This window comes from Meles meles, chromosome 13 (assembly GCF_922984935.1).
Source record: "Meles meles chromosome 13, mMelMel3.1 paternal haplotype, whole genome shotgun sequence".
NCBI lineage: Eukaryota > Metazoa > Chordata > Mammalia > Carnivora > Mustelidae > Meles > Meles meles.
The window spans coordinates 54727050-54739838 of NC_060078.1; the positions used below are offsets into that span (position 1 = coordinate 54727050).

General features: G+C 37.3%; 1 protein-coding gene across 5 annotated transcripts in view; it reads left to right on the plus strand.

Annotated features, from left to right (window-relative positions):
• The window catches only part of TBC1D12 (TBC1 domain family member 12), a 121570-nt gene that overhangs the window by 45770 nt on the left and 63011 nt on the right, over window positions 1-12789 (plus strand). For 2 of the 5 annotated variants that reach the window (XM_046027745.1, XM_046027746.1), the window contains exon 2: window positions 2172-2295. The exons of 1 other annotated variant lie outside the window; for it this stretch is intronic. In XM_046027745.1, the coding sequence (XP_045883701.1) occupies window positions 2172-2295 (124 nt within the window). Of the gene's footprint in view, window positions 1-2171; window positions 2296-6478; window positions 6499-9842; window positions 9863-12789 lie in introns of those variants that run through there. 2 more of the 5 variants (XM_046027749.1, XM_046027748.1) reach the window with 2 other exon arrangements.

Below are 12789 nucleotides of genomic sequence, written 5' to 3' on the forward strand. Positions count from 1 at the left end.
GTGTAGACAAGCCACAGAGGGGCTGGTAGGGGGAGTATAGCATGGATAGTGAGAACTGTCCAGGGGGTATAGGTAAGCTTTGTGGGGCTTATCGAGGGAGTTGGTATTTCACGGCCAGCAGGAGGCCTTTGGGGTACTAGTTTCCATATCAGGAGGGGTGTAGAAACCATCTCCAGGTTGAGTTTGCCAGTGCTGCAAATTCACTGAACGACTACATGTCCTGGGCACGTGACTGAGTAGAGTTCTACTACCCGCTTGGCAGCTGCTGGAAACCACAGGAGAGTTCCTTTCTCCTTCGGTGTCTTTTTTAGTGCCCTCTATTAAGAAAATTTAACAGTTTCATGTTCATTTTGAAGGAGAAATGCTCATAGAAATTCTATTATTATACACAAGATATCAAATATTATTTAAATTAATAGGCCATCGTTTGAAGCTTGAAATTGTATGTTGTAAATATACCAGTCCTCAGTATAATCATTATTAAAAATCTCCAACCTAGAGATCTTATTAAGTAGAGAATTGAGTCACTATATATAATCTCTGAGATGAAATTAGAGTATCCTAAGTAGAACTTACATCGTCATCAGTTTACTTCCATTGCACACCCAAGGAAATGGAAGTGTTCCTTTGATTTATTATGAATTAGTCCACATTCTTTTTTTTTTTTAAAGATTTTATTTGTTTATTTTTTTTAATTTGTCAGAGAGAGAGAGGGATCACAGGCAGACAAAGTGGCAGGCAGAGTCAGAGGGAGAAGCAGGCTCCCCGCTGAGCAAGGAGCCCAATGTGGGACTCGATCCCAGGACACTGGGATCATGACCTGAGCCGAAGGCAGCTGCTTAACCAACTGAGCCACCTAGGCGTCCCTAATTAGTCCACATTCTTTTGTAGGAGTCCATTGATACCTTTCTTTTTTTTTTAAGATTTTATTTTATTTTATTTTAAGATTTTATTTATTTATTTGACAGAGAGAGATCACAAGTAGATAGAGAGGCAGGCACAGAGAGAGAGAGAGGGAAGCAGGCTCCCCGCCGAGCAGAGAGCCCGATGCGGGACTCGATCCCAGGACCCCGGGAACATGACCCGAGCCGAAGGCAGCGGCTTAACCCACTGAGCCACCCAGGCGCCCCCATTGATACCTTTCTAAACTCAAAGAATGGCTTTAACATTATGCTTTAAAAACATAACTCCTTTTTATCACAATAATGTACTTTTAAGAATAGGTATATGATATTTCCAATGTAGATAAACCAAGTTATTTAGGACTTCGAATAATTTGTAATGATGTGCAAATTAAAAATTTTCATAATAATCACATATCACAGCTTATAAGAAGGGTTCCTATTTGGTTGGATTCATCCGGACTTTTCTGAGAGTGCCTTGATCATGCTTTATTGATGGATACATATTCTGAGTATCATTCCTGCTTATATCTGCTATAGATACTTAATTTGGTTTGTAAGGGCCTAGAGATAAAGTAAAATCCTTGATTCTTGGGGACACCTGGGTGGTTTGATCAGTTAAGCAACTGGTTTCAACTAAAGTTATGATCCCAGGGTCCTGGATGGAGCCCTGTGTTGGGCTCCCTGCTCAGCGGGGAGTCTGCTTCTCTGACCCTCTGATCCTCCCCCTTACTTGTGTTCTCATGTGCTCTCTAGCTCTCTCTTCCTCTCTCAAATGAATAAATAGTCTTTTAAAAATAAATCTTTGATCGTTGTGCAGGTTTCCTTTAGATTTGTGAGAAATACTTTGTTTTCTTCCTTTTTTTAAAAAAATATGTTAAAGATTTTTTTATTTTAGAGAGAGAGCAAGCAAGAGCAGGAGGAGTAGAGGGAGAGGGAGAGAGAATCCCAAGTAGAGTTCACATTGAGCACCGGAGCCCGATGTGGGGCTTGACCATGACCCCTGAGATTAGGACCTGAGGTGAAACAGGAGTCAGATACTCAACTGATTGAGTCACCCAGGTGCCCCAAAAGATACTTTCTTCCCAGACTATTTATTGACCTCGGATTGTGAGTTAAAGTCCTGTGTTGGGTGTAGAGAGTACTTAAAAAGATAGAATTTAATTTAAAAGTATTTGTATTTGTCTTTGGTACAAACATACTTTAAAAATTATTAAATAGTGTTCTAGTTACCAAAAACACAATTCATGTAACTTTTCTGTGTTTCAGAAACCTTTTTCCAAAAAGGACAAAGGAACTCAAATCAGTTGTCCATAGTGCTCCTGGCTGGAAATTATTTGGTAAAGTCCCTCCCAGAGAGAATCTTCAGAAAACTTCTAAAATCATTCAACAGGTAAGTATTAATATAGCCACGTGGTTTGTCTTAGCTTTTCAAATATTTTTTTCTTGATAATGAATCATATTCCAGTTTCATTTGTCCTTTTTCTATATATAAAATTTGGGGATTATTAGATACTTATAGTAACCTTAAATTTTTTCCTAAAAACACACACATATTTTCAATTATCATTTATGGTTGTAAAAATTCTCTAAAGTAATGGAACATTGAATTTTTTTTCCTAGTTACTCCTTGAAGAGCTTTTTGGTTTTTTTGTTTTTCTTCTTAGCTAAGCAGACTTACCATGTACATGGACTTGTAATTGAATATGGTAGTGTTTGCCAATGGCACAGATTTTATGGATGCAAGGACTTACCAATCGGTGAAACAGTAGAAAGCAAAAACTGAGTAAATTTTGAGGTCGAACACCTTCTTTGGTCACTTTTCTAGTGTTCTACCTTAACCAAGGACTTTGTGAAATAGGTGGATGTATAATCTGTTTGTAGTAATTTTGGAGTCAGTTCTTCTAATATCTGTATTAATGTCCATATTCTGAAGCTCTTAAGAATTTCAGATCTTACTTGACTCCTAAAATTGGGCTCCATCAGTAGCAGGAGATCAGTGAGACTGGATGAGTTTGCAGGCATTTCTAAGTTCTGAGAAATCGTTTCTCAGAAGGAAGAGATATGTATGTAATACATTTTCTATTTCTCTCCTTCCCAATTGTAGTTTTTCAGGTTCAACGCAATCATTGTGTATAAAAATAATCACATTAAGACAATAATCGCCATTCCAATTAGAGAAAACATCTTCCATTAAAGATTTAATAGTATTCCTTTTATTGCTTAAAGAAAAACTCATTTCCCAGGTAATACAAGAAAATTTATAAATCTTTAAAAACACATGTTTTAGTTAATTTTATTTACAGTTAAAACACTGACTAGTTTATATAGCTGCTGGGACTTGAAACTGTAGTATTGTGTTTTCCAACCGTGGGCCTGGGTACTCCATGTGCTGCAGCCTACACACAGGGGAGCAGAGGCTGCCTCAGTGATACTCCATGTCTGGTGAATACAGTGCAGACTGTTAGCTTGAGATTACACACAGTTTTGACATTAAGTGACACTGTTTTTCTTCTGTGGCATCATATCTTTGTTAATCTTGTTTTCTGAGGTTTCTGTGATGAAAATCAGATACTGTGCAAAATCAGTGTTCAATGGGAAATGAGCGTGATCGTGTCCAATCTGATTTCGAGATTTGTGAAATTATACAGTGCATGATAAGCATATATGCCTAATTAGTAATTGTGGTTATTTGATAATGAAACTTTTTTCCCTACAATTCATGTGTATTATTTTTTTCAAATGACTACTAAGTCTTAGGGCATAAATCCTTATTAAATTGTTGGGCATAACTACTTATTAAACAATACTTTGGTATTTCTACTGGTTTCGGGGGAGCCTTGAAAAAATTAATGGTACGCCAAGGGCACTGTTCACCAAGAAAGTTTGGGAATTTTTGCTATCTCGGCATCTTAAATTTTAACTTTTTTGGTAAAGTCTGAAAGTAACTTCTCTTGTCTAGAGTTTTCCAGAAGACCAAGTTCGCCCTCTAGAGGCAAAACAGTGGTCTTGCTGTTGAAGGTTTGTATTCTTTATGATAGTTTATGTTAAATATGCATGTGCATACTTTTATATTTTTATGTAAACTAACATTCTGCGATAGGCCTCTAAGTAAAATACTGATTGGATAATTATCTGTTTACTTATATACTGTATGCTTTTAATTAGCTGTTTCATTTTGGAAAGCTAGGAGGTCACATTCTCTCTTTTTCATGTGTATATATATTGTGTGAAAATTTGGTGAGGGGTCAGGAAAGAACAACTCTTATTTTCATGTGGGAAGAGGCAGTGGAGTTGCTCTTCTCTGTAGTCCTTTGTCTGGCCTTTTACAAATGCTGATAATCTCCTACCTGCTACTTTTATTTTTGAACTCCGCAGCAATGTGTAGGTACTAGTGTCTATTTTGGTGCCTTTTCCATGGTTGTTTGTTTTCTGGGAGGTGTGGTAGATAGTGAAGTCTTTGTTCTTCTGATCCTTTCCACCCTCAAAATATGTATCTCCTCATGGATGGAACCTGTTTCTGCCTCTCCCTTTCTGCTTTCTTTTTCCCTGTTTCTCTGTATGTTCTCTCCTCCCCATTTGTCTGACTTTGCTCTCCTCTTCCCTGCAGTTGTCATTTTCAAGGTGGGCATGATTTTCTTTTATTATTAACAGCAAATTTATAACTTTGTGTCTCTGTTCCCACTTGAAAACATGTTTTCACAGCCTTGACTTTTAAACTCTGTAAAACGTTATGAATATGAAAGTATGTTTGAGATCTTTTACCAGGTACTCCTTTTTTTTTTTTTTTTAAATCTTATTTATTCATTCGATGGACAGAGAACACAAGTAGGCAGAGAGGCAGGCAGTGAGAGAGGAAGGGAAGCAGGCTCTCCGCTGAACAGAGAGCCTGATGCGGGGCTCGATCTCAGGACCCCGGGTTCACGACCTGAGCCAAAGGCAGGGGCTTTAATCCACTGAGCCACCCAGGTGTCCCCCATGTACTCCTTTTTAATGAATACTGTATGTTCAGAGTCCGAAATAAAAAAGGAAGTTACTATCAGTAAAGACATGAAGAATGTTAGGACCCATCTTTTATTCTTTCTTTTTTTTTTTTTTTAAGATTTAATTTATTTATTTGAGAGGGAGTGCACAAGTAGGGTGAGAGGAGGTGGGGGGAGGAGTAGAGGGAGAAGGAGAAGCAGACTCTGTACTGGGCTTGGAGCCTGATGCAGTGCTTGACCAGAGTAGAAGGCAGATGCTTAACCGACTGAGCCACCCAGGCACCCCAGGACACATCTTTCATGTTTTAGGGCAAGGCCTTATGCTATTCAAGCTGTAGAAAATGAAGGGATTTAGTAATTCCAGTGTAAAAGTGCTTGAAAAAGTGAGGCAGTGCTAAAAATACAGAAGGAAAGTACATTCTCCTGGGCTTTCTAAGGTTCCCTTACTTGCTTTTTGAGTGGCAAAATAATAAGATTTATTGAGAGATTAGAGGATGAGGAGTATTTCCTAAGACAATTTTTAAAAAATTTTATTTATTTATTTGACAGAGAGAGATCACAAGTAGGCAGAGAGGCAGGCAGAGAGAGAGGGAGGAAGCAGGCTCCCTGCTGAGCAGAGAGCCCAATGTGGGGCTCGATCCCAGGACCCTGAGACCATGACCAGAGCCGAAGGCTGAAGCTTTAACCCACTGAGCCACCCAGGAGCCCCTCCTAAGATAATTTTTTAAAGCAGAAGGCAGAAAGGAGTTGATATATTTTTTTTTTTTTAAATTTTATTTATTTATTTGACAGATAGAGATCACAAGTAGGGAGAGAGGCAGGCAGAGAGAGAGAGAGAGAGAGAGGAGGAAGCAGGCTCCCCGCCAAGCAGAGAGCCCGACGCGGGACTCGATCCCAGGACTCCGAGATCATGACCTGAGCTGAAGGCAGCAGCTTAAACCACTGAGCCACCCAGGCGCCCCGATATATTCTTAAGTATGAATATATTATTGGGCTAGAATTTTCTTTTTAGTGGAAAGACATCTATAAGATTATAAAGTAACTATATAGAAAAGTAAGGTTTTATTTATAAATGTTTTTCTTTCTTAATTATTAATTACACAATTAACACATGATTCATTCTCTATAAAATGTAAAACATAGGTAGTATGTCTCATTTCACTTTCACATTTTTAGGCCTTTTAAAATTCATTTTTTGTGTGGAAGCACATGTAATTATGTGTGTATATTTGTACATATATGTATATTTGACTCATTTCAAGAATAGAATATCATATAATTTTTTTGCATTATTTATCTTTACATGTTTGCACCCATAACTTTTCAGAGATCTATGAAGTTCATAGTGAAAGATATTTGTAGATTAAATATTTTTTAAATTTTATTATAGTAAATTTTATTAAAGATCTGATCAGTTTAAGTGCCTTTCATGTTAACATAAAGCAACATAAAATCATTTTAGGGTAATAGCAAAGTCAAACTAACTCACGTTTGGCATTTAACTTGAATCACTTCCCAAATCACATGAATATTCATAATATTATTTTATGAGGATTATCACATGTGTTCTCTTGCAGGTGTGAAATTCCTGCTTGTGGCCTTTGAACCAGTTGGTGAGCCATGTTAAAAGTTGCATCTATTAATAATACATAGTATTTCAGTTGTATTGTAATTCGATTGACCTAAGTTTTTGGTTTTTCGAAATTAATTGGCCAAAGTTGGAATGTAGCTACATTGTCTTCTGACCTTCAGACTGCAAGTAAGAATGATTACAAATGAGCCATGTTATGTATAATTTTAACATCATTGCATACTAGATTGAATATACCCTATTTATATCAAACTGATGGATCTTTTTTTGCTTGATACTGTTTTTATATTGACATCTTAAAATAAGAAAATGAGATTATAGTACTTAGATGACGTTTCCAGTTTTTCATCACTCATGTCTTTTTCTGAGTGAAGCTTCAGTTGAGAGTTTGACACACTTTCACAGAACTTTTGATAGGTAAGGGAAAAAACTTTTAAGACACTAACTGACTTCTTAATCTGAGCACTTGAAAATGTCTTAAAAATCTAAAACTAGGTCACTCTCCTCAGTTAAGCCATTTCTTTGAAATGTTTTACTGCAGAAACAGTGACATGAAAAGGACTAGAATATGTGTACTTTGTGAGTAGTATTCAAATCTATAACATTGTGAAAGTGTTAGAGCTTAATATTCTGGTTAATAACTTGATTGGTATATGCAGCATTAGAATATTTGAAAACAATTTGTTGGCTTTAATTATGTTTAAGTATAGATAGATACCTTTGGTGTAAAATTTGAGCAGTGCAAAAAGTATCCATTTCCTTATTTGTGGTTAAATTGTGGAGGGGCTGGACTGTGTCAGAGTTTATTTTTGAAAAATCCTTAAAATTGTTACACCCTTGTGTGTTTGTTTTTTTTCACCTTTGTTTACCTAGTGTAATGTCACCTTGAGAAGAAAGTCAGTAATTACCTTTCTGGCTGCATGTGTGTTCTTTATTTTATAGTTAGTGATAAATTATTGTCTTTCCCATGTATGAATAAATTGATTTCATAAAAGTTAATATATATAGTCTGAAGGTTGAGAGAGGAATTCATAATAACTCAGCCAGCCTCTTCTTGGAGAGGAGAAAAGTATAAGCCTTAAGAAAAAACTTACTTTGGTTAAAGAAAACTAAAAGAATAAAAGCAGTAAGTGCTCAGAAATGGAACTGGGTGGGATTTGGAGGAAAGTTTTTGCTATCATCAGAGACAGAGACTTGGAAAAGGGTTGCTGTCTGAAAATATTGACTACCTGTTATTTGATTCTGTAAATACAGTTTATGTCAACGTTTTATTAAAAGTTGTATTCATTCTGTCTTTATGTCAGACTTGTATATTATGTTAGGCATCAGATTAGATGGAACAAACAAAATTGTGCTAATAACTTTACCAAAATGAAGTTTACTAAGACTTTTCTGTTTGCCAAAGGGCAATTAAATGTTTTGCCCCAAGGTTTCATTAAGGTTGAGTTATGCAGTGGATTTTATTTGGCCTACTTCACAGATTCTGGGGTAAAATTTAGAATCAGTAAAGGCATCATAATTTATCCTCTCTACTCCAAGCCTGATGATATCCCTGGCTCTTGGATCAAGTCGTGTTAAGAGAGCCCTTTATCTTGGGCAAGCATGGTCTTAAGGTGGTAGGTCCACATGGGGAGTTACTTCTATTTCCAAAACATTGTTCTGGCTGTCTGTAAACTATTCACAGCATATAGAAATATGATTGATGCAGCTTTAACATTAACTCCTTTAGAAGGGGTGTTCTCACTGTCTACTAGAACTCCAAGTCAGTTTATGTGTCAGACAATTTGGTTTTCATGTTGTCTTTGGAAGAGAAGCTCCTATTTTATTCTTTCCTCTTACCAGTTCTAGTATTTTACTTCTTTAAGAAGCTATTCAAAGTCTCTGGCCACCCTGCCTTTGAACCTATAGTCTGATCTTTTCTCACATTTCCCTCCTAGTCACCTTCTTTCTGGTAGAAATTAATTGGCCAAAGTTACTGTTAGCTACAGTAGTTAGCTGTTAGTTAGTTAGTAGTTAGTTACTCTGTTAGCTACAGAGCCCAAAGCATTAGTGTGGCAGAATACCATTCTGCTACCAGTTTACCATGTGACCTCATGTTAACAAACTCTAAGCCTTTTCTCTAGCAGAAATTGAAGGACAAAAATCTTTTTTTAAAAGATTTTATTTATTTAACACAGAGGGATCACAGAGGCAGAGAGGCAGGCGGGGGGGGAGGGGGGGAAGCAGGCTCCCTGCTGAGCAGAGAGCCCAATGTGGGGATGTGGGGCTCAATCCCAGGACCCTGAGACCATGACCTGAACTGAAGGCAGAGGTTTAACCCTCTGAGCCACCCAGGTGCCCTGAAGGACAAAAATCTTGAACTGATTCTAGATTCTTCTCTGGCGTTTATTTCAATGAATGCATAATTCAGCATACATTGACTGTAATATGTAATAGGTATGGTTCAGGTTCTTGGAATATAAATAAATAGGAGTCCTAGCCTTTGAATTATTCCAGTATAACTGAGGGGAGGCATAGCTTCATATATAATCTTAATGATTCTGAGTGCTATAGTAGAGTTATAAACAAAGTATGAAGAGTACATATGAAAGAATAGTTAATTCTGTTCAGGGATGACATATGAGTTGTGTTCTAATGTGTACTAACTGGTAGGAGTTTATGAGGTAGAGATGGGGGAAGCCATTCCAGAAAGAGGAAATTGAATGAGCAAGCAGGAATGCACAAGGCTTGTTTAGTTAGTAGGCCAGTATATCAGTGATAAAGGATAGATGGTGAAAGGTCATTAGTCACAAGATTAGAGGGTTGGGTTTTATCCAAAATACCTTTTTTTAAAAAAAAATCTTATTTTATTTTTATTTTTAAAATAAAAATTGTTTTATTTTATTTGTTTGCCAGGGAGAGGGAGAGAACACACAGGGGGAGCAGCAGAGGGAGAAGCAGGCTCCCTGCTGAGCAAGGAGCCCAATGGGGACTTGATCCCAGGACTCTGGGATCATGACCTGAGCCGAAGGCAGACACTAACCAACTGAGCCACCCAGGCGTCCCCCAGAATACTTTTAAAAAAGGTACTGAGACATCAAATTCATATGTTAGAAATGAGACATCAAATTCTGGAGGCATCATAGAAGCTAAAAATGTGGGTTGGCAAACAAGGACATTAAGACTTATTGTAATAGGCTACAATTCTGGTTTCTAAATATAGTGGATTACTAATCCTACAGAATATGTTAAAAATACAGCCCCAGACATTGAGTTCCTATTATCAGATTTGTATTTTTCAATTCCTGTGTTTCTAGCTGGTTCTTTTTCAAATCTGCTATATCATTTTTTACAGTTTACAGTTCCCTGCTGAAATTTCAAGTTTGGCCCTTTTCTCCCTTAACATAGTAAGTATAGTTGTTTCATAGCCCCTGTCTGATAATTCCACTATCTGCAAATTCTTCCTTTTTTTTTTTTTTTTAAGATTTTATTTATTTACTTGACAGACAGAGATCACAAGTAGGTAGAGAGGCAGGCAGAGAGAGGAGGAATCAGGCTACCTGCGGAGCAGAGAGCCCGACATGGGGCTCGATCCCAGGACCCTGGGATCATGACCCAAGCTGAAGGCAGAGGCTTTAACCCACTGAGCCACCCACGCACCCGTTTCTGCAAATTCTATAGGTCTGTTTATATTGAAAATAATTTCTGCTCGTTTTTTTAAAGATTTATTTATTTTTTTGAGAGAGAGAAAGACAGTGCAAGCAGGAATAGGGGCAGAGGCAAAGGGAGACAGAATATCAAGCAGATTCCCTGGTGAGCGTAGAGTCCCATGTGAGACTTGATCTGATGACCCCAAGATCATGGCCTGAGCCAAAATCAAGAGCTGGATGCCTATCTGACTGAGCCACCCAGGTGCCCCTCTGCTAGTTTTTGTTAGATGCTGTTTTATCTCTGTGCATGCCTACTTACCTTTGCTTGGGTACTAGATAAAATATTTGGAATATCCATATCTAGAAAACAATTTGAAGGCTAAGATTATATCATCCTTTAGAGATTTTAATTTCTGTCTCTCGGGTACCTGATTGTGCTAGCTGTCTAGTTTCTTCATCCATTAAAATGAAGCAAAGGGGTGCCTGGGTGGCTCAGTGGGTTAAAGCCTCTGCCTTCGGCTCAGGTCATGATTCCAGGGTCCTGGGATCGAGCCCCGCATAGGGCTGTCTGCTCAGCAGGGAGCCTGCTTCTCTGTCTACTTGTAATCTCTGTCCGTCAAATAAATAAATAAAATCTTTAAAAAAAAAAAAAAAGCAAAGGTCAGATGCAATCTGTTTTGGCCATTTTTCTTATTAACTTGAAAACATTTTTTGATTGTTAAATCAAGTTTTCATTCCTGGGATAAACTCCAGTTAGTCAAAGTTATTATCCATTTTGTATGTTGCTGGATTTGGTTTGCATATATATTTTCTTAATCGATAAACTTTTTTAGAGTAGTTTTGGATTCATAGCAAAATTGAGCAGAAAGTACAGAGAGTTTCTATATACCTCCTGTCCCCACCCCCACACACAACCTCCCCCAGTTGACATCCTGTACTACCATATGATACATTTGTTACAATCCGTGAATCTACACTGAGACATCATAATTACCCAAAGTCCATTGTTATATTAGGGTGTACTCTTGGTGTTGTATATTCTTAGAGTTTGGACAAATGTGTAATGACATAGTATCATATGGAATAATTTCACTTTATTCATTAATGAGTAAAGCTATATAAACATCCACAGGCAGTTTTTTTTTTTTATGGATATAAATTTCCATTTAATTTGGGTAAATGCCAAGGTTTCTGATTGTTGGATCATGTGGTAAGGGTTTGTTTAGTTTTGTAATAAACAGCACATTATCTTCCAAACTGGGTATACCATTTTGCATTCCCATCAGCAGTGAATGAGAGCTCCTATTGCTCCACGTCCTCATCAGCATTTGTTACTGTCCGTGTTTCAGATTTTGAGCATTCTAATAGGTACATAATAGTATCTTACTGTTGTTTTAACTTGCAGTTCCCTATTAACATATGAGGTGGAACATGTTTACTTGTCTGTTTATCTTCTTTAGTGAGATGTCTCTTGGGTTGTTCATTTCAAAACAGTAAGAACAGGGCACCTGGGTCCAGTTAATTAAGTGTCCAAGTCATGATCTCAGAGTTGTGAAATTGAGTCTCATATCAGGCTCTGTGTTAAGCAGGGAGGGAGACTGCTGGAGATTCTCTCTGTCTCCACCTACACCCCCCTCACTTGCTCGTTCATGCTCTCTCACTCTTTCTCTAAAAATAAGTAAATTATAAACATAACAATAAGAACAGAACTCAGTAGACTTTTACAAGGTTTTTGTATATTTTTTTCTGGCAGTTCTTTATCAGATGTGTCTTCTGCAAGTATTTCTGGCCAGTTTGTGGCTTGTCTTCTCATTTTCCTACAGTATCTCTCACAGCAGAAGTTTTTCATTTAAATAAAGTTCTGCTTCTCAATTATTTCTTTCATGGCTTGTTTTGGTATTACAGCAAAATAAAATCATTAACATGACCATTATTTAGGTTTTCTCCTGTCTTCTAGGAATTTTATAGTTGGGTTGTTTTGTTTTGTTTTTACATTTATGTCTATTGAATTAATTTTGTGAATGGTGTAAAGTCTATGTCTATGATTTTTTTGCAAGTGGATGTCCAGTTATTCACCATTTGTTGACAAGACTATCTTTGTTTGATTCTGTTTTCTTTGCTCCTTTGTCGAAGATCAGTTGACTGTATTTATATGGATCTATTTCTAAACTGTGTGTTCTGTTCCATTGATACATTTGTCTTTTGTCAGTACCACACTATCTAGATTGTTGTAGTTTTATAGTAAGTCTTGAAGATAGGTAGTAGCAGTCTTCCAACTTTATTTTTCTCTTTCAATATTGAGTTCGTTATTCTAGATCTTTTTCCGCTACATATAAACTTAAAGAGTCACTTTGTTAACATCTGCAAAATAACTTGCTAGGATTTTGATTGGGATTGTCTTGAATCCATTCATTTGGAAAGAATTGACATCTTTTTTTTTTTAATATTTTATTTATTTATTTGACAGAGATCACAAGTAGATAGAGAGGCAGGCAGAGAGAGAGAGAGGGAAGCAGGCTCCCTGCTGAGCAGAGCGCCTGATGCGGGACTCGATCCCAGGACCCTGAGATCATGACCTGAGCCGAAGGCAGCGGCTTAACCCACTGAGTCACCCAGGCGCCCCGGAAAGAACTGACATCTTAACAATATTGACTCTTCCTTGCTAGATACATGGTGTAACTCCC